Source organism: Lissotriton vulgaris, chromosome 3_1, assembly GCF_964263255.1.
Source record: "Lissotriton vulgaris chromosome 3_1, aLisVul1.2, whole genome shotgun sequence".
NCBI classification, from domain to species: domain Eukaryota; kingdom Metazoa; phylum Chordata; class Amphibia; order Caudata; family Salamandridae; genus Lissotriton; species Lissotriton vulgaris.
Window position 1 is genome coordinate 1,053,023,680 of NC_141689.1, and position 22,612 is coordinate 1,053,046,291.

The following is a 22,612-nucleotide window of genomic DNA, read 5'->3' on the forward strand; positions in this document are numbered from 1 at the left end:
ATTGGCGGAGGCGATCGAGGTGTTTTTTGAGAAAAATGTGGGTTCGGTGGAGGACTACTAAACGGTGTGGGAAGCATTCAAAGTCTATATTAGAGGGATAGCGATGTCCAAGCACTCTAGTGTCTTGAAGACTACCAGAGCAACTCTGGCTGACCTTGAGCAGCAATTGCACGCTCTCGAAACGAGAACTCGATCCCACCCGGACGATTCTACGGAGGATGAAATTAAGTGCCTCCTGGTGGAATACCACGAGGCTGCCGACAGAGGTACTACACTTGGGCAAATATGCCACGGCCCGCACTTATGGAGAGGGAGAGAGTCCGGGCGCAGTCCTAGCTAACATTGTCAAAGGCCAGAGAAGAAAGGCACTTATTCCAGATTTAAAGACCGGAAGCGGGGATAGAGTGTCGGATGAGGCGAAAATGGCGGCAGTCTTTAGGGACTACTATGCGGAGCTATACTGCTCCAAAAGTGGAGATTTAACGGCTGAAATAAGTGATTATTTAGAACATATACAGCTTCCATTTCTCCCACACTCAGACAGGAAATTCCTGATGTGTCCCATTCAGCTGGACGAAATCAGAGAAGCTCTAGCCTCTATGCGCTCGGGTAGTGCGCCGGGCATGGATGGCCTCTGTCGATTTCTACAAAGCGTTCCAAGAACAACTACTGCCGCACATCCACACCCTCCTGGAGGACATAGGTGTACAAGGTACCATGCCCAGCTCCATGAGGGAGGCAATGATAGTTACCATTCTTAAGCCGGGAAAGCCACACGTTGACTGTAGCTCATATCGCCCGATTTCGATGCTAAACGTGGACACCAAACTATACGCGAAAGTACTTGCGAACAGACTAGCACTTCTGGCCCCTGATTTAGTAGCCCCAGAACAGGCGGGATTCATCCCATCCAGAAATTTGACTTACAATATCAGAACTGTCTTGGGTACCATTCAGCACGTAAACCAGGACACGCCAGCGGTAGCGCTCTTTTTAGAAATGGAGAAGGCGTTCGACTCCGTCGAATGGCCATTCCTTCTACAGGTACTACGCCGAATGGGCCTGGGCGAACCCTTTATCCAAATGATTGGCACGTTATATGATGGTCCGGCGGCTAGGGTCCGGGTAGGTAATGCGGTATCCCCTCCCTTGTTCATAGGAAGAGGCACCCGTCAGGGATGCCCTTTGTCCCCTTTACTATACGCGCTGGCTGCGGAACCCCTCGCCTGTGCCCTAAGAGAGTATCACAGTCACGAGGGAGTTAGGTACCCCACATACAAGCTGGTCGTATCCATGTATGCGGACGACACCTTGCTATACGCCCACGACCCGGCTGTCTCGCTTCCCCCACTCCTGAGAGAGGTGGTCCGGTTTGGCGCGCTCTCGGGACTCAGGGTTAACTGGGCAAAATCGGTGATACTGCCCCTGACCCCTGTGACGACTCGGTGGAGACTGAGTTCCCTGTACAATGGACGGAGGACCCGATTAGATATCTGGGGATCCAGATACACACGGATCCGGATCTACTCATTGGGCAGAACTACGGACGAGCGGTCAGTAAACTAGAGGATGAGATAGAAATATGGTGTAAACTACCTCTTGCGCTAATGGGCCGCATAGCCCTGATGAAGATGATAGTGCTACCGCGGTTTCTATTCCTGTTCAACGCACTACCAATAGTGCTCTCTAAATGCTTCTTTCACCGTCTAACTAGCCTGATGATCAAACTGGCATGGGCGGGCAAACAGCCGCAAGTCAAATGGACTACGCTTACCCTCCCATACAAATTAGGGGGGCTGGCGGCGCCAGATCTTGAATTGTACTACAGGGCTGCCCAGGCGTCTCATCTACATACCTGGATCCATGGTGATAAGCTAATCCCGCATGTCCGGCTCGAACCATTATTTGCGCATCCTATACCGCTCCCAGCAATGATCTGCCAACCGCAGGATCGCCGGACGGGGATATTGGATTCCATATCCTCCACCACCCACGCATGGCACTCACTCCTATTTCGCCAAGGAGGGGCGTTGCTGTATTCGTCGCAGATGCCGATTGAGTGGATGCGTTGGCTCCCGCCCATGGTGGACAAAGCGACCACACAGGAACTCGCAAAACTGGGGCTGAGCTAGGCGGGAGACCTCTTCCACGACGGCACAGCCAAAACCTGGGACCAAGCGCGGGGAGGCGGAGTTGACCCTCCGCTACTCCTGAGATTCCATTTCCACAGAACTCGGAGCGCCCTCGCTGAACTCCTGGGTCCGGATATGTCGGAGCCTCCGGACATGCCGGAATTGACATACGTGATCACACACAAGGACCCCAATAAACTTTTGACAAACCTCTACAGTATAGCAAGATCTCAGGGGGAACACCAACTTATGAAAGCTCGCTTGGAGTGGCAGAGGGACTTAGGTACCTCGCTAGATGATGCGACATGGAGCTACTGCTGCGAAAGCACGAAGCGTATTTCCCTAAATGGAAAGCACCGGCTCATACACTTTAAGTTCCTTCAAAGAGTGTACTACACCCCAGCACGGCTTCACAGATATGGGCTGCATCCGGAGGCGCACTGCGAGCGCTGCCGAGCGGCAGACGCTGACTTCTTGCACTTATCATGGGGATGCCCGGGGATACAAAGATTTTGGCGAGACATTTTTTCCGAGATGAGCAGGATTCTGGAAGTCGACTTAGACATAGACCCGGGAATAGCACTCATAGGTAACTCAAAAAGACTTCCGGGGGCGATACGCAGACTCACAGGCATGGGGATGCTGATGGCGCGGAGAGTGGTAGCTCAGTGCTGGATGCGAGGCCCTCTTCCTACTAAGGCCAGATGGACGCGAGACATGCTATATTGCTGCACGCAGACGGAGGCGTATAGCGAGCTGTTACCCCTAAAAAGTCGCCCGAAGAACTTCTGGGCCCTTTATAATACCTACTTGCAGGGACAGCAAACCGAGAACGAGGACACCACAGACAGCACTCCTTCAGGGTCAGCCGCAGATCCCACACACGATCCGGACTAGGACACTGATGCCCACAGGGGACAAAGGGTGCGGATCAGGGAGGCAGGGTAAGAGGGGAGTACAGAGAACAAGGTGGGAGGGTGGGGCTCCATGGAGGGGGACACACAGGGTAGACCACACACTGTTCGATCTCTCCACTAGTTGAGGTACAGACTGCGAGGTGTAGGGTCAGACCACCTTCAGGGCCCCTTTGCTACCAATGGGTTGGTCACTATCGGATAAGGAAGTTGGGTGTAGACATGGTCATTTCAGAGCTGGCTAGGCTAGAAGAAGCGGGGCACATTGGTAAGGCTATAGGCAAATGTAGAGGGGGGGGTGTTGTTTTGAGGGAGTTCAGGGGTTGTTGAGAAGGGTGAAAATTGACAAACGCACAGAAAGACTGGCAGCCGCCCACATGTAAGATCTGTACTACACAATGGAACACTGACGTACCCATGCCCCGCCGGACCCCCGGGTTGTTGGCCCCCAGGCTGTGTACAACATGTAAAGAACTTATGGCGAATAACTGTTGCGGCCGGCCCCGGAGGGGTTGTGGGCCAGAAGCTGTGTAAACTGAACTTCCTTACTCTGTGCAATAAAAAAAAAAAAAAAAAAAAAAAAAAAAAAAAGAGATGCCGATCAGCTTGGAGGCGATGGGGTCGTTGAAGTGAGCAAAGGTGATTGCAATCCCGTGGGCGATGATGTAGTACACATCTTGAACTTCCTGGCGAGTCTGGCTCAGCAGGGCTTAGCCTACCATTCCGTTAATACCCTTCGGTCTGCCATCTCAGCAGTGTATGTTCCGGTTCAAGGGGAACCGGTCGGTGAGCACACCTTCGGCTGCCATCTTCTGAGAGGGCTCAGATTGTCTCTTCCTCCAGAGCCGGGGCTCTCAGAGTTATGGTATGTCAATAGAGTTCTCAATGTGTTTTTGTCTTGGCAATCCAATGAGTTCTTGTCAAGGAAGGAGCTGTCTGCTAAGCTGGCGATGCTCCTTTGCCTTGTCTCATGTAGACAAGTATCGGATGGACATCACCAGCAGAGTCTTTTTATCCTTCAGAAGTGTCTTTTACCATTCGTCGAAGAACCAATTGTCACACTAGAGTGATAGAATACCAAGAGTTTCCAGATTCTCCTAAATTGTGTGTGGTATGCTGCCTAAAGGCATATGAGGAGATGTCTTTGGAGCTTAGGCCTCCAGGGGAGAGACAGCTTTTGATGGCCCTCCACAAACCACATAAGGCAGTGTCATCTCCCACGATTGCACGTTGGGTGCGATGGGTCATGCAAAAAGCGGGTATTAACCTGCGGCAGTTCGGGGCTCATTCGACAAGTGGGCGATGGCTACAACGCTTTCACACTTGGAGCAAGGTTAGAAGACATAATGAATGCAGCGGATTGTTCCTCAGATTTAACCTTTAAAAGGTTCTATTTTAAGCCTATTATTGCTGTGGCACATTTGGTGGTAAGTAAGCTTTAAACTAGCATAATCCGAAACCTCCGGTCCTGACATAGAATAAAAGATTTCGTAGCTATGGGAACGGAAAGTTTCAATTCTATTAGGGACTCTGAGGCAAGGATTATCCCACCCGCAGAGAGCTTCCGGAACGCCCACCCGTTGGGAGTAAGTACAGTGTTTTCTCCTGTTTTCATTGCACGTGTTGGCTTAATTTGCACATAGTTTGAAAGGAAATTGTACAGTTTTGGTCTTGTGAATTCTTGATATTCAATTGGCCAGAGTTTTTCTCTGTTAAAAGATGACTTGTGGCATTGTACGCAATTTCGTTGATGTTGGGTTCTAGTTCTGATTTTTGGTTTTGATTCCAGGAGCAGATTCTGGAAAACAAGACACATAGAAAACTGATGGCGTGACTCGCGCATCAAAAGAGGAGGGGCAAGATACTTAAGAGGGACTATATGATGGACCCTGCATTATGATTGGACATTGTGTTCGGGGATATGTTTGTCCCTTGTTTGTTTTCTCCAATTTCCCTGGTCTTCTGGGAAATATGTTTTGTTATGGTTTATATGGCTGCTGTGAAAATAAAGTAAAGAAAGAATAGCATAATCCTCACCTCCGAGTCTTTAATAGATTTGAAACTTTCCGTTATGATAGCTAGGAAATCTTTCATTATACTTGTTGGTAGAACGTTTAGGTTACTGAATATGGTGATACTGTATTAAAAATGTATTTTCGATGGTTCCTTTTTTGTTGTCTATTGATGTATTCTTCCATTTGAAGTGACTGTTATCTGCTATCACACAACACGAGTCATCATGTAGAGGATCGTCTTAAATACAATTGACACTTCCGACCGATACGTCAAAGCTAATTTTGCATCCGTGTGGAACATTTAAAGAGCCAAAGCTAGCAGATCCAAATCCCTGGTCTGTCTCCCTGGGCACTATATTTACCGGATATCCAGTTGTATTTAATCAATAAAGGTACTGAGAAAGTCATTTGACTTATCATTCTTATGTTTTTCCACATCTTGTAGGTGTAATTAATTTCATGCTTCATATTATAACTTCAATGATCCCAATGCATTTCGGCGTATTTACGCCTTCATCAGGGGAAAATCTGTAAAGATAACAATGGTTCTATAACTTATATGCATTCAAATTACCACCAATGAATCATAACTAAACATTTATGCATCGATTCCATTAATACAAAACAATTCTAAACGTTCTCTCTCAAGTAAAACTCAAGTAGTAATTTCTAATGTTCCTGTACTTTGTTAACTTCACATGTGTTAAACCGAAAAACCAATAGGTGTTAAAAAACGAGTGGTTACTATTTTGGTTTGTGTCGAGTTCACATTCACGTTAATACTTATGGTGCCACGTGAGTTTGCAAAAGCTGTACTGGCAATGGCTATGGTTTCTTGTTTCATTTTAAAGTTCGCCTGACGCTTTTCGCTCGTTCAGCTTCAATGCTGTGCTTACCGCGTTTGTCTTCACTACGCTGTCGCTTGCGTTCTGTGGCTCCTGCCTGCGCCGTACGTATGTGTACGTGATTCGGTATTTCGATGTAATAAAAAACGGACTATGTAGGGATGCGTCGCCGTGTGTGTAGTCTTAAAGTGATATATACTTGAAAATTATTCTATAAAATAAATTACAGCAATATACTTTCACATGCAATATATACAACTTAATTATGATAGTTGCCCATGTGGTAAAAACTATGTAGGTCAAACAGAGAGGAAACTAAAGATAAGACTCAATGAACATAAAAGCAAAATACGAACCAAGATGATGAAATCTACCATAGCCACGCACTTCATTGAAGCTAAACACAGAATAGATGAATTAAAAACCTGCATTCTTGAGGTAGTAGAAAGAAAACCAGGTACAGACAATAAAAAAAACTTTTAAAAACGAGAAAATCACTGGATTTATTACCTGGAAACTATGAAACTCAAAGGATTAAATGAAAGAATTGAATTTTTGTGTTACTTATAAACTATCATAATTAAGTTGTATATATTGCTGGTGGCATTACCCTGACGGCGTTTATTAATTATCGCATGTGAAAGTATATTGCTGTAATTTATTTATAGAATATAAGGTGTACACTTTTTTTTGTTCATCTCATCGTATCTATAAAGTATTAACAGATTCAAAACAGTCTTAATTTTCAAGTATATATCACTTTAAGACTACACACACAGCGACGCATCCCTACATAGTCCGTTTTTTATTACATCGAAATACCGAATCACGTACACATACGTACGGCATAGGCAGGAGCCACAGAACGCAAGCGACAGCGTAGTGAAGACAAACGCGGTAAGCACAGTTTTGAAGCTGATTGTGCGAAAAGCGGTAGGCGAACGCGAGCGACAGCGTAGTGAAGACAAACGCAGTAAGCACAGCATTGTGCTGAACGAGCGAAAAGCGGCAGGCAAACTTTAAAATTAAACAAGAAACCATAGCCATTGCCAGTACAGCTTTTGCAAACTCACGTGGCACCATAAGTATTAACGTGAATGTGAACTCGACACAAACCAAAATAATAACCACTCGTCTTTAAACACCTATTGGTTTTTCGGTTTAACACATGTGAAGTTAACAAAGTACAGGAACATTAGAAATTACTACTTGAGTTTTACCTACGAGAGAGAACGTTTAGAATTGTTTTGTAATAATAGAATCGATGCATAAATGTTTAGTTATATGATTCAGTGGTGGTAATTCAAATGCGTATAAGTTATAGAACCATTGTTATCTTTACAGATTTTCCCCTGATGAAGGCGTAAATACGCCGAAATGCATTGGGATCATTGGATCATTGAAGTTATAATGTGAAGCATGAAATGAATTACACATACAAGATGTGGAAAAACATAAGAATGATGTGAATACAACATTGTTTCATGAAAAAATTGGAATAAAAAGAATGAAAGTAGTCAAATAACTTTCTCAGTACCTTTATTGATTAAATACAACTGGATATCCAGTAAATACAGTGCCCAGGGAAACAGACCAGGGATTTGGATCTGCTAACTTTGGATATTTATTTTACACTCCAGAGCGGGGAGTGATACCCAGGAGCACTTAAGAACGTTAAGATTAATAAAACTTTCGCAGTGCACGACCACCCAGTTATATAGAACATTTAAAGAGACCACTTTTTTCGAGAAATTGAGTAATGGACACTTATCCACACTTAGCAGAAATCAGCATATATGTGTAACCAATACCAATTTCACCAGTTTTTTTTAATCTGGACATGTGTATGTATTTGCTTTAGTTGCTCTCCTCTTTTTAATACTTAAAAAACAAATGACGGACGTGGCCAAGATGGCGGCAGAGTAACAGCTCAGTGCTGGAGCTACGCAGGGTGAGGCCAAATTAGCAGAGAATCTGTCATTTCAGGTCGGCAATTCCTCCTCTGAAGCTTTGGAAAACCTGTCCGACCACCAAAGGGGTCTGCGGAAACCCGACCCCGGGGAAAAGAAGTTATCGCGTACATCGCTGAGGTCCGGCATAGCGGAGGTGAGACGGCACCCAAGACGAAGAGCGAAGGAGGGCGGGAGAAGCAGCGTGTAAAATCGCATAAGTGTATCTCACGGCCCCGTGAGCAGAGTGGCGCCCTACACCGGAAAGTGTTGGCGATTCCTCAGGAGATGGAGCTCCAGTCCCAACCGCCCAGAGGGGTTATGCCTAGCCTGAAGTCCCCAGGGAGGGAACTCCATAGAAGAAGGCCGAAAGCAGGATCAGCGGCGGACAGCGAGTGCAGCGGAGAGCATCTCCGGACCTCGAAAGTGCCTGAATGGAGACGTCACATCCTTCTGAGGCACTGTAGAACCCACGAGGCGAAGGTAAATCGGCAGCAGTAAGCATCTACTTAAGATGGTGGCCTAAGGCCCATTCCCTACCGGCCGTGAATTGATTCTATAGCGCTGGCCCCCATCGCGGAGTAATCAGCCCCAAATGTGAAGTGTGGGGCAGGAAAGAGAACTCAAGGCCTCGGCGCTTGCGGCTGGAACGTCCCTGTAGTGAGGTAGAGAATGGATGGTGTCGGGGACCCCACGGGCAGGGGCAACAAGTGCAGAGTGGCAGAGTCCTGGCACCATAGTTCCTTCAAAAGCCGGATCTTACATATAGGTGAGGTAGGTCCACCCACAGCAAACCCAGTTCACAGCCAAGTCGAACACGGGGTGGTGAAAAAAAAGAGTCAGAGCAGAGCTGGCTGGGGGAAGCTTGACTGGGCCACAGACTGAGGACGCTGAGGGCCTATACTCCCCCTGCATTAGGCCGAACACTGGGCATTGGAGTGGTCTTAGAACCCTGTATATCCCCCAAGATGGCTTTGGGCGAACAAAACCTATGGCTCCATCAAAGAGATGCTGGAAAAGCCAGGGGCCAAAAAAGCTGAGACATGTGCGTACTGTCCCTCTGGAACCATAAGCGAGGTAGCCTCCAGAACAGAGACAGACAATACAGAGGAAACAGTCACGCGCCATTTTATGGAACAACTGTTTGCCACATTTAGAAATGACTTCGCAACCCTGCGATAAGAGGTGACTACAGATATCTGATCTCTCAAGTCTCGACCTGACAGAAATAGGGGACTGGCTGAATACCCTTGAACGTACAGGAGAAGGCTGAGAAGAAGAACTGTATGAACATGCCAGAGAGCTCCTGGAGTTAAGCGAGAAAAACGAGGAGCTATGCTACCGCCTAGAATATTTGGAGAACAGATGTCGGCGCTCCAACATACGAATTACGGGGGTGCCACTTTAGGCGGACTTTGGGAACTTGGAAGAGTTAGTGATACGGCTCTTTAAGCATGTATCCCCTGAATTAAGGGATAAGGATATCCTTCTGGACTGCACATTTATCGGGCGTGGCGCCCAGCATCGGGTCCAGGTCGACCTCAGGACATTCTTACATATCTCCATTCCTATGCACAAAAGGAGAAGATCATGGCGGCAAAAAGATATACTGCGGTAATATCGTTCAAGGGTATGCAGGTGGGCATAATCCAGGATCTTTCCCAGGTCACCCTCCAAAGATGCAGAGCTCTGCGGCCGGCAACTACCCTTTTGAGGGAGAAGAGAGTCCGTTACAGATGGGGACATCCTTTCAGGATGATCTTCATCTGGCAGCAAGAAACATATGTGGTGCCTACACTAAAAGAGGCGAGATCGGTCTTGGGTCTGGAGGGGGCACAAGAAGAGGATCTTGAGCAAGCGCAAAAGTCTCAGAAGAGGCGAGCTAGGAGCAGATCGAGAAGTAGATGCCAAACAGGGAAAGAACTCCAGATGAAACTGTTGGAAGCTGAAAGCACTAAAGAAAGGGAAGCAGTTCTTCGACAACTTCAGTACCGTGAAGCCGGGCTGAGGACGAGGTGTCAGAACCAAGGAAGTCTAATTACAGCACCCCCTTAGGATGCTGAGATGATTGAGAGACTGAGAACACGGTGGAGCTGGCCTCGCCCGGCAGAGGCCCCTTCTTCCCCTTCACATCAGGCCTGAAACATGGAGAAGGCTAGACTACAGGCTCATGGACCCACAGTCATTGGTGATATTCTCTTATTATTCTGTGTATTTAGTTTGTTGATCACTATGTTCGTTGTTCTCTCTAACTTTTAGATCTTTCACTCTCTCTTTATCTTATCTATGGGGGGGAACCAATAATTAAGCCAGACAGTAAAAGGCCTCAATGGGTCAATTTGGGCCTTTATGTGGCTGTGAAGGAGAAAGGGTTGGAGCACCTACCAGCAGGAGCTGTATCTTTGCAGATATATTTGATCACTACACTATTTGGCACTCTAATGGAAGGGCAGGGACACATACTATACCCGAAGCTTAGTGTTCTAGTCACCCGTGTGGGTGGGAGGAATGGTAACCCTTCAGGGGTTTGTACACTACAACCAATCCCAAGTAGTAAGTCCCCTCCTGGTGGCTTAACAATCCAACTTCTTTATCTATACCCGGCACTACAGGCTGCCTACAGGGGTCTACGGTCTTGGTTGCACTAATTGCACCACAAGCAGCACATTAACATACACCAAGGCGATGCCCGACCACTCTATTAGGATACCGAGCCTCAATGTTAGAGGCCTTAATGCACCTACAAAAAGAATAGCCCTTCGCCTTTCTAAAAGAGTTTAGATGTGATGTATGCCTCCTACAAGAAACACACAGAGTACGCACATATTGGCGGCAGCTCATATCACAGTGGTTTGACTGACAATACTTCTCATCCACACATGGGAAACAGGTGGGGATGGTAATCCTGCTTGCAACTCACTTCTCTGGGAGGGTGCTTTCTGTACAAGCTGAAATCCCAGGCAGATTACTGTCCCTGCGGATAGAGGTTGAAAGCCACACCTATACTTTGGCCTCTCTATACGCCCCAAATGATGCCCAAGAGAATTTTATTAGACAGGCCCTTGGGAGGTTTTAATACCCCCGGATGAGGATTTATTGATAGACTGGGATTACACTGTAGTGCAAGACTCCCAGTTGGATAGATCTGCCTCTAGGTCTGGCAGAACAGGGGCGCTTTCGAACACTACAAGGAATTGGCTGGCGGAAGTGGGACTGGTGGATGTGTGGCGCCAACTCAACCCAGTGGCAAGAGAATACACTTTCTTTTCCGCAGCACACCAGACCTGCGCATGCCTAGATTTCTTCCTAACTTCTACAAGCATAACCCATGCTACTGTAGCAGTGACAATAGGGGCAGAAGCACTGTCAGATCATTCACCCATTACACTATTCGCAAAGTTGCCTGGGAGCCTGGCCACCCCAGAGGCGGTGGCGACTGAATAATAGGATACTCACACACGAGCAGAATGTAGAACAGATCCGGAAATCGATCCAGGACTTTCTGGACACAAATGAGGACGGCTCAACCCCAGTCACACTGCTCTGGGACACGTTTACGGCTGTCCTCAGAGTTAAATTCTTGGCCATCTCGGCCTTCAATAACAAAGAAATGAGGGCTAAACAGGAGGCCTTAGAGGGCATGGTGAAAGAATTGGAAGAAGTCCATCAACGTACTGGAGCGGTCCGAACGAGACGTCAACTCACCATGGCGCGGAAGCAATTAAAAGCATTAGACATAGACCGAGCAGAGTATGCTTTGGTGCACACAAAACGGATGTACTACGAAGGAGGGAACAAGGCAGGCAGAGTATTAGCACAAACTGCGCTCTCAGGAGGACCAACGCTGAGTTGTTGGGATTGAGAATTCGGAGGGTGAGCGGGTGCGGGCAGATGACCTCATAGCGGGCAAAATTGAACACTTTTACGCCACCCTCTACACAGCAGAACCGCTGGAGGGGAGGGCAGCGAGGGACTATGTAGCCTTGGCCCGGTTACACGGCTTCCAACACTGGAGGCGTCCGTGATGGACGCTGATATTACCCGGGCCTTCACGCTATGCTCCTGGGAAAGATGGCTTCACCCCGGAATTTTATAAAACATTTGCTTTGGACCTTATTCCATCCTTACCCGCCTTTACAATTCTTTTAGTGACACTGGTAACCTCGCCCCTACTATGCAAACAGCTTCTATCATAGTTTTCTCAAAGCCCGGCAAAGACCCTAAGAAATGTGCTTCGTATAGGTCCACTTCTTTATTAAATGTTGACCTAAAAATCTTTACTAGTGTGTTGGCGGAGTGATTGGCCCGCACATGCAGGGACTCATAGATCCGGATCAATCTCGTTTCATCCCGGAGAAGAACTGTAGTGATGTAACCAAGAGACTCCGTCACACCTTAGAGAAATCGCAGCGTACACAGACATCGACCATGGTCCTATCAGTCGATGCAGAAAAAGTCTTCGACAGGGTACACTGGCCCTACTTGCAAGAAGTACTCGCCAGATTCGGGTTTGGGGAAAGGTTCCAACGCTGGGTTCAGTGCAATTATACTTCTCTGGAGGCGAAGTTCAAGGTAAATGGAATAGCATCTCAACACTTTGGTATCACATGGGGTACAAGTCATGGTTGCCCCCTGTCACCATTATTATTTGCACTATACTTGGAGCCATTTGCAGAACGTATTCTTCAAAACGGGGGTATCGTGGGTCTGCACATGGGTGACAAGGAACATGACATTTTGCTGTACGCAGATGACGTACTTCTAATTTTGAGGCAACCACTCACCTCCCTACCACCCCTCATGCGAGAGATTACAAATTTTGGCCAAGCTTCTGGTTTCAAAGTTAACCAACAGAAAACACAAGTCCTTAGCCTGACCATTCCCAGAGCGGACCGCATACAATTGGCGGAATTGTTTCCTTTTGAATTGGCCTCTGAGGGGCTAATAAATCTGGGTATAAAGATCTTCCCAACAACTGAACACACAGCGAAAGAGAATTATGCTGCCGTACTCGCCATGACTAGATCTGAACTACTAAAATGGAAAGGGCATACAATAGCTTAGTTGGGCAGACTAGTGGCGGTCAAAATGACGCTGCTCCCCCGGATTCTAAACATCATGCAAACACTCCCTTTCCAACCTCCCACCATGGTGATATCTAAATTACAACATCTTATTAGTGAATTTATATAGTGTGGGAAGAAAGCACGCACGCCCCAAAACCAGACCTGGGTATCCCCTACCTAGAAAGGTACTACCAGACAGCCCAACTCCGATATATGGTGGAGTGGTATAGAACGGAGCAACATTGGTGTTTTATGGACTGTGCAGTAGCAGGGATTCATGTGTGGAAGGTGCCGTGGCTCCCCAAGAAATTCTGACCTATTGGAATGTATATCTCATCAGTTACTAGGGCAACAATGGGAACGTGGGAAAAGGTACAAGGGAAAAGACTTCTCTCCACCCCAACATCCCCCTGACTCCCTTTATTGGGCACACATATTTCCCCCCCTGCGGCAACCGGGGAGGGCTATATTAAATGGCAGGAAGCTAATTTTAAAAGGCTAGGGGACCTTTTGACGATGAGGGAGTGATGGACTTTGCGAAACTGCGCGCCTATTACGGGCTACCCTTAAAGGCACCCAATGGCAATACCGCGCGCTGCGACATAGGGTCACACAGTCCCACATGCTTAACAGCATTTGAGAAGTGGTTTATTACCCGCCAATCATATAAGAAACTGCTCTCAGATATATATTCCTTCCTTGTGACATCTCATCAGCAGCCTAAATCACCAGCACAGCGCAGATGAGAGAACGAGTGTGAACGGGAGTTCTCAGTCAAGGAATGGCAGGAAATATACACAGGGCAAGAGAATACTCATGTAGCACAGCAGGTAAAGAAATATTTCTCAAGATGGCTCACTCTTGGTACAATACCCCAGTGAGGATTGCAAAGTGGAGGATGGGAGGGGACACTCAATGCTGGAGAATGTGTGGGCAGGAGGGCACCTTGACACATTTACTTTGGGAATGCATAAAAGATCCCTCAATTCTGGAGCACGGTCCAGTTGGATCATAGACACCATCTATGACACTGAACTACCCAGATTCCCAAGCTACATAATATTGGGCCTTCCTAACGCACAGACCTTCCCCCTCCAATCCTGCTGAGGAAGAGCTATTGCGCTGGCCTTAGGTGCAGCTAAACAGACACTCCTAGCTAGATGGGGCACAACTGGGGTCCCGACACACTTGGATTGGCTACACAAAATGTGGGACCATGTGTGCATGGAAAGGCTGACAGCAGGAGCCAAAGGTACACCACTGCGCTTCGATAAAACATGGGGCTCTACTATCAAGTTTCTGTCCAATGAATTTTTGGAATAGAGGCCCTGTATTACACCTCATGCAGTCCGTTCATGCAGAAGAATGACCTATCTTCTAGACTCCTATGATACACCTCCAAATAAAGTAATAGGGTTAGAGACTTTAACTGGATGGCAGACGCCCCTTCTTTATTTTTTCCTTTCTCTTTAATGAAATAGTTTTCTTTCCTTATATTTTTGTGAATGTTGATTGCTACAGTAACTCACCCCACCGGACTATGGATGTAGGTGGCTGCTGTTATTTAAAATGAGAATACAAAGATTTAAACCATAAAAACAAATTATGTGTTTTCCTATGGACAATATACGTTGCGATGGATTCATTTGAATAATCGATTACTTTTGATTGGTTTGCTTTATACTTCACAGATAGGATGCACGTGGCACCTCCTCTTTGATTCACTAGTTAAGTTTGTTTATTTCTTGTTTGTAAACAATTCTTTTGATGGCATCATTGTATTTGGTTTGAGACTACTCGGCCAGAGTATTCAAAGACCTCCAATGCCCCCTGAAACTACGAGAGCTGTGCAAACATGCAAATACCAAGCTAGAACATAATTATATTGCAAGGAGAGAACCAGCATCCCATTAAGTGGACATTTTACGCAGCATACATGAGCTGAGCAGGACCACCCCCACCTAAGGTGTTGGGGTGAAAAGGACCACAAAGGATATGAGAGACTAGCAACAGTACACAGGTTCTAAAACTGAGATGAGCATAGGGGGTGGATGAGGAGGGAAAGCAAGAGGAAAAACAGCAGTTGGCTGGTTTCTGTATAGTTGGAAAAAACAATAAAAATGTAGTAACCTAAATATTGCACTTGTTTTTTGCCGCAAGCAGTAGACTTGATTCTTAAACTACTCCTCTAGCACGCAACCGGTGTAGTCTTACCAAAGGACCCTTTTCTGGTCCCTCCATTTCATACAGTTTTTCCCAAAAGAACGAAATTGGGAGGAGGAGAGAGAAAGTGGTGGGGGATGGGGTGGGGGAATAATGCTGTGGACTTTGTCAACCGTTTACTGATATGCAGATGAGTCTCATCCTGGGATTAACGTATAGGACGCTCCAAATTCCCTTACAGTATTTCAGATCTTCCATGCAGAGCTTCTCATTTCTTCTATCGGTGACCCCCGGAAGACTTTATGTAATATTAGATACCTATTCAAACTATTCACGATATGCACACTTTACACACATCCTTCCTCAGATGAAATGTGCCTTTTCCAACAGATCACCCTGAGTGATGGTTTACATGTTCCCTGTATGTGCAGTTTGAAAACATCGGCAGTTATGTTCACCAGCCTGCACTATGGCAATGTCAAAGTTGCTGCACGGTATCATATAGGACCTAACTCATCACAAAGCTTCCTCACCTGTTCCCTTATGCACATTCAATATACCAAACAAAAGGAAGAATTCTGCCACTCCATGACTTCCTGCTGTATCAATGACCACATTCAAAAACAAGTTTAAGTGTTTTGCACAGCCTTCTCCTCAAACGCATACATTTTTCTGAATCTACCACTGAAGTTGCATTGTACCGTAAGTGCAGACTACATTGTTGGGCCCATTTCTGTAAGTGCTGTTTTGCAAACACCAATTGACCTCCTTGCTTCAAAAACACACATTTTAGTTTCTCTACTCAACTCTGCTACATTTTAAGCCTAATGCAAATATTATCATGTTTTGGGGAAACTCCAAATAATTAGGAACAATATAATTTAATTTGTGCAAAATCAAGTTTAGTCATGTTCTGCCTTAAATTAGATTGGTCAAATAAACTAACCCTAGCCCACTCCATCTCTCCCCAAATTTTTGAGGATATAAATGTTGGCAACATCAAATGAAAATCAATCTTGAATATATCTTTATTTAGAATATTCAAATGTTCCATCTAACATGTTGCAGATTTTTTTCTCTTAAAGGCAGAGTCAAAGCTAAAGATGAACCTGCAGAAATAAAACCTTGTCAAGTTATTAGCCTGTGACTTCTGACCAATGTTATACAGGAGTATTGACACTGGCAGTGTTTTACATTACGTCGTAGTGTACATAAAACAATTAACTGTTATCCCATGGACAGGCGCTGGGAGAGAAAATGAAAACCTTCATTTGAGCATCAGGCCCTTAAGCACAGGCCTTAATACATGACAGAGAGCCACGAGGAACCCATAGAGAGTGTAATGAGTAGGTTATCCTGTTTTAGGTTCAAACCTTTACTAACAAATAAAACACCACCAAAAGGGAACCAGCCCTCATCAGTGCATACATATAAACACCGGCACAACAACAAACTAAAATATAATTCAAAAAGAGGAAAGTGAGATCAAATGCGCCCTTTTTATTTCTTTCTGGCCAACACAATGTAATTTCGTTTTACAAGGTAGCAGCAACAAAGACAGTTCTACGATTCTTCTGCTTGAGTTTTGTTGTTTAGGGATGCCACTAAAATACTGCTTTTTCTTTCCTCTTTTTTGTGTGCTTAAATTAAAGTTGCAGAGCTTAGAAGCATGTTTTAGGTTTGATCTAATTATTTTATATAATGTAAGACTCTTGGAATATTAAAATATTATTTGTTCTTTTAGCAGTGTTTAATTCTTTCACCGATTTATGAAATGGCTGGCTCATAAGAATCTTGGCCAATATGTATTATCAGATTTACCCACATACACAGAAAGGGTAAAGCCTTCAGGTTCATCAGTCCCCTTTCCTAACAAGTCGGTATTGATAGCAATGTAACTGCCAAACATAACTGGCTTTAAATATTCATTGCAAGGTGTGCTTTACTGCTGGGACGTTTGAGATCATAGTTACAATGTAACCAGCAAAATGTCACATCCCAAAATACAATGCCATGTCTGTTAAAAGGTCACAATTGACAATAAAGTGACACATTTGCCACAGGGAGACTTGAAAGCTATGAATTGTCCACGTAACAGCAACACGACCTTAATGTAGTCAGGCAAAGAGAACAGAAAAGCAGGGGTGAGCATACTTAAAACATCAAGTTTCAGGTATCTTAGAATGCAGGGCTACATATTAATCTGGTATCATTCAAAATTGTAAAGGTTTTACAATGTACTATGTTGTTGGCCCTGTTGACCACCCTTACAATGCAGGCCTCAACAAATCTACTCTCCCACTCGCTATGTGGACTCAGATTTTACCAGGACAAGCTATATTTAGGCCTACTTGCCAATGTTCACTCACAAAGTGAAGAAGCATTAAATATGCCTTTAAATCTTTTCTTTCTCTGACTGCAAAGTTTGAAAATGTTGTCAAATGAACTGTCTGACAAAGGTGCTTACAAAAAGTGAGAAATGGAAGGCTGTAGGATGTCATGTTTTATTCTAACATTTAAATAGCTAAAAAGTACAAACATTTCAAAATCCATTTCAGTAGTTATGAAAGCTTTTGTTTTTTAATTCTGTATGATGAAATAAAATATTTTAATAGGATGAAAACAAATCAGAACACTTTACTTGGAGATGTGCAATTGATAAATATGTTTTCTGAAACCCAATTTCCAAAGATTGTTTATACACAATATTGTTTTATAAGTAAAACTGCATATTAGTGGGAATGTGTCTGGCAATTTTAATGGAAAATGTGCCATCTGTAAATGACAGTGCACTACCATCTCATTTTTTTTGTAATATATTTATTAAAAGTGAGAAAATATATTTATTAAAACCAGCATCGCCGATTCCTGTGAATCAGAGCAAAAGATCTGAAATGACGCCAAAGGACTGAAATGACCCAGTGTTCTTAACTCCCTCCCCCTACTGGATAAAGAATGCTTCTTGGACCTTATAGTTAAGGTCAAATCAGGCTCTCCTAAGGAGGATTGTCCTATCTTCAGCTCCAAAGCAATCTATCGCTCTTTCCCTGATATCTTTCTCAAATTCTTGAACCATTCACTTTCCCTTGGTACTGTTCCACTGGCCTTTAAAGAAGCAGTGATAGTTCCACTCCAGAAAAAGCAAGGCATAGATCCCAATAAATTGGAGAACTACAGACCCATTTCTCTCCTACCTTTCCCAGAAAAAGTGCTGGAGACTCATGTGGCCACGTGCCTTAGCTCTTTTCTAGAAAGGACTACATTTTTGGACAACCATCAGGCCGGCTTCTGTCCCGCCCATTCGACTGAAGCAGTGATTTTATCGGTATTGGACGACCTCAAGGGTCAGGCTGACACGGGGCACACTCAGGCCCTGATCCTCCTTGACCTGTCTGCGACATTTGATACCATGAATCACAACATTTTGATGGAGCGCATCGCCGCAGCAGGTCTCGGGGGCTCTGCTCTAGCCTGGTTTAGTTCTATTTTAGAAGCCCGTAAACAGTCAGTATGGTTATCACCCTTCAAATCTACAATGGTAGTCCTAAACTATGGCATTGCTCAGGGCTCCTCTCTTTCGCCTATTCTGTTTAATATCTACATCCGCCCTTTGATCTCAGGCCTACGTCAGATGGGTGTAAAAATCTTTAACTATGCAGATGACCTGCAGCTTATTTTCACCCTTGACAATTCTGTAGAATCCAAGGGCTTTCTCAAGAGGTCCATGCTGTATGTCAAAACTTGGATGAATGAAAATCAACTAAAGCTGAACTCAGGAAAAAAACTGAGATCATTGTCCCCCACAGTAAACCTGACAGTTGGACTCCATCTTATTGGCCCCCTGAGCTAGGTGAGGCACCCACTCCTGAATCCACTATAAAAAGCCTTGGTCTTCATATTGATGCTGACCTCTCTATGAGCACTCAAATTGGCTCAGTGACATCGGCATGTTTTGTCCAACTGCGCAAATTGAGCAAAATCAGACGTTTCTTCAGCAAGGAGGCCATCATTCAAATTGCCATAGCACTCATCCTCCCTAAAATCGATTATGGAAATGTCCTTTATATTGGACTTCTACAATTCCAGAGACATTGTTTGCAGATGATTCAGAATCAAGCAGCCAGAATCATCTTTCTTAAGGACAGGCGATGCCATATCACCCCTCTGCTCAGAGACCTCCATTCGCTCCCTGTGGAGCAACGAGCCTTGTTCAAAGCCGGTTGCACACTTTTTAAAGCCATCCAAGATTCATTGTATCTTTGATCAAGAAACATCTACCGAAGCGTAATTTGAGATCCTCACACCAGAACCTTCTGACGGTGCCTGGAATCCGTCGCAAATGTATCGGTGGGACCAGGTTCTCTTTCCTGGGGCCCATGATCTGGAATACCTTTCCTGCCTCCCTCAGGCTTCAAGGAGATTACCTACGGTTCAGAAAACTGTTGAAAACTTGGCTCTTCACTATGGCCAATAACTAGCTGTCCCTGGTATAACACTGCTTTCTTCCACTCACTTCTACAGCGCCAAGGAACCTGTTGGTGTATGTTGAGTTTTATAAATCCCCATGTAACATAACATAACATAGGTGCTTAGAAGCGTAGACCCCAATGTTACATTGACTGTGCTGCCCTGTTCCTGGCCAGCAGGTGTGAGACCGACGGGCTGCCTAGGTGCATGAAGGGGAATTTAATCCCACCCCTGAACAGCAAAGAGGGAGGAAGCAGTACTGACTGCCCTGGGCCTACAAAGGACTCTGCATGGTCAACCATAAGAGCTCACAGGATGTGCCTTAGCGTCACACAGAAATGGGGAAAAAAAGAATAAAACAACTGCACAGTTTTGTATAGCAGCATGACTCCCACCACGGCCACATTCTCGGAACCAGGTTAGCATTGTGCTCTTTAAAACAATTATTGTCTTCAGAGACAGGTTTTATGCAAACAGAACATACTGTTAAGAGGGTTGTCTCAGTAAAGAACTTCATGTCAGCTTGGACTTTTATTTTCCAAGGTCGTTGCACATTAACAAAGAGCTAGCAAGAATAAAACATTTAAATATTAAATTTGCAATGTGACATAGCAAGTTTCTCAACTTTGCATTTAAATCGGAGACACTCAATTTAATACACCAATTGGTGTAACAAACCTGGCACTGTGCAAGCTCTTCTGACAGGTTACTGACTTCTTCTTGCAGCAATAAGATCTTGTCTTCATTTTGCAAGGCTTTTTTCGATGTCATCTTCTATAAGTTGGAATTAGTTTGCAATGGAACTAAAGTAGGAACAAAAAAGTAGTAATTCATTATAGTTCACTATAGCAAAACGTAATATTCAGTCCACGGCACTGCCTAATCAGAAGTTACAGACTTGTTTTAAACTCACTGCTCAGACATTTCTCATAAAGCCACAATGTGAACACCATGTTTAGTGCATATGTTTGCACATTATCTAAAAACTAAGAAATTTAATAAGTTTATGTGCAATCCTGTGACAAAAGCAATGTCACGAGAAAAGGAAGAACAGTAACTATCTGGCATTCATGTTTGCAGCACGTTGTAGAATGTTCTGCTTAAATCCTAAGGGAATTTGGAAGGTAATGCGTATCGGTTTCGCAGTTTCGAAGAAAGAAAGTGCACCCATATGCCACTAAGGATCTTGCTTGGACTCCAGATTTACCTAAGCCTTGTCAATAATAATGCTCGTTTATGCCAGAGCAAACAGTTTTCAACAAATAATCCCTCTGGTCCCTACGTTTGTATTTCGTTTGTTTTTAATATATTTATTGTTTTATATTTTAACCTTGGAACAATGCTATAACAATTTTACAGCAATTGTGCAATGTGAAATTGAGCATCTGACAGTTCTCACAGATGAGACACAGATTTACAGGTCAAATCTGCATTTTTTTTATGAAAGAATTTGTTCAGAAAAAGGTCCCTAGGTTTGTTAAGAAGGCATGGAATGGTTCATGTGTGCTTCACACAGACTACTTAGCTCCTCCAAAATAGCCTTAAACCCAGACTCACCTCACCCCAACAAGCAAAACAGGTGTATTTAAAAACCTGGCTGCATTTCCAAATAAAGCAGTGATCTTAAAATCAACTGACACCAAGACTAAAAGAGTTTTATGTTGCTCACGGGCACCCTACTGCTAATTTATGTACCTTTTTTTATCTTGTAGTACAAGTAACTTTAATAAAATTAAATAATTCAAATAGATGTGTTTGATTTATTTATTTTCTGTTACAGTTGTTCTTTTGCGCTCAATTTAATTAAAATGTGCATGAAGCCGCTATTTAGCTCCATTCCTCTCCCAGGCAAAGGAACATTTTATGATGCTGCACAAGCATTCAATCACAACTACAATGCTGCAGACTTAAATATTTTTCACCATGTGCAATCCATTTGCTTTTGAAACATCTTAATTCTATTCAATTTCTATCTGAATTCGTTTGAACAAATTGTGGTTAACTTTGAGGGCTTTTTTAGCCTTTAGGTTTGATTACATGTAGCTTTAGATGTATGTAAGATATGTCATTTTGTTTTTAAAAGTACAATGTTATGTCAGAGAGAAAGTGGACTTGTGATCAGCGGCTTCAGCATTGACTTGCATGTGTATTTTATGCTTGGCCTCGCTTGTATGAGGGTGACCTTAATGTCTAGGACATTTTGTTGATAGTTACATTGTCCCATTTGAGTTCCCTTTAGGTTTTGGTGGCGTGGCATCAAGTAGTCATTATATTAGTCTGCAGAAGAATGATATATTTGGATCAATGGAAAGCAATCACCGGTTTATATTGTGTGTCTGGGAAGAGACTTGCTTTGCAAAACGAACTGCAAGATGTATTGTACACAGGAGAGAATTGCAATCGAAGCTCAAGATAAAGACTCTGTGTTTAAAAACAAATCTCATGATTCAAGAGTTCAGTTGTTCACAGTTCTTGAAAAGTTGACCTGCCTCTGGATTTAAGACATATCAAAGAAGAGGTATGCGATTTCAGAGGCTAGGATATAGGATTGATAAACAGTGTGAATCCTGACAGAATTAATTTCAAACCTAAGGCAGCATTTCCTAGAATTTGGCAATAAGTACTTTCAAAAAAGCAGAAGAAGGAATGAAGTCCATTACAGAAAATGTATTCTTTGAGAAATGCTTGGTAGATAGTCCTTACAGCTCTCCGATAATGGGCTTTAAAAAAACAGCTGGTAAATGAGGAATAGTGCAAGACTTGAGGAGAATAAATCAGATAGTGATCTCATGAAGTCCTGTGGTCACCAAATCCTGCTGTTATTTTATTCCAGATTCCTGCAGATGTAAAATTATAAACAATCATTGACTTATGCCAAGCATTTTTCTATATTTCTCTGCATAAAGATAGTCAATTTCAGTTCTAAAATAGGTCCTCATTTGGTGTCAAATTCAACAGGGGTATACTGAATAATTCTCAACTTTCAGTCCGATCCTAAAGGAAAGATTTTGAGAATCTACAGTTGCTGTGTAACTCAGTCCTGGCACAATATACTGATGAA

The 22,612-nt window shown here is 44.1% G+C and overlaps 1 protein-coding gene across 1 annotated transcript in view; it reads right to left on the bottom strand.

Moving 5' to 3' along the window:
• CNTLN (centlein) overlaps positions 1 to 22,612 on the bottom strand; it is a 1,560,264-nt gene that overhangs the window by 1,516,439 nt on the left and 21,213 nt on the right. The window contains exon 2 of the mRNA XM_086961469.1: positions 20,230 to 20,354. Coding sequence (XP_086817595.1) covers positions 20,230 to 20,322 — 93 coding nt within the window. The 5' untranslated portion in view covers positions 20,323 to 20,354. The remainder of the gene's footprint in view (positions 1 to 20,229; positions 20,355 to 22,612) is intronic.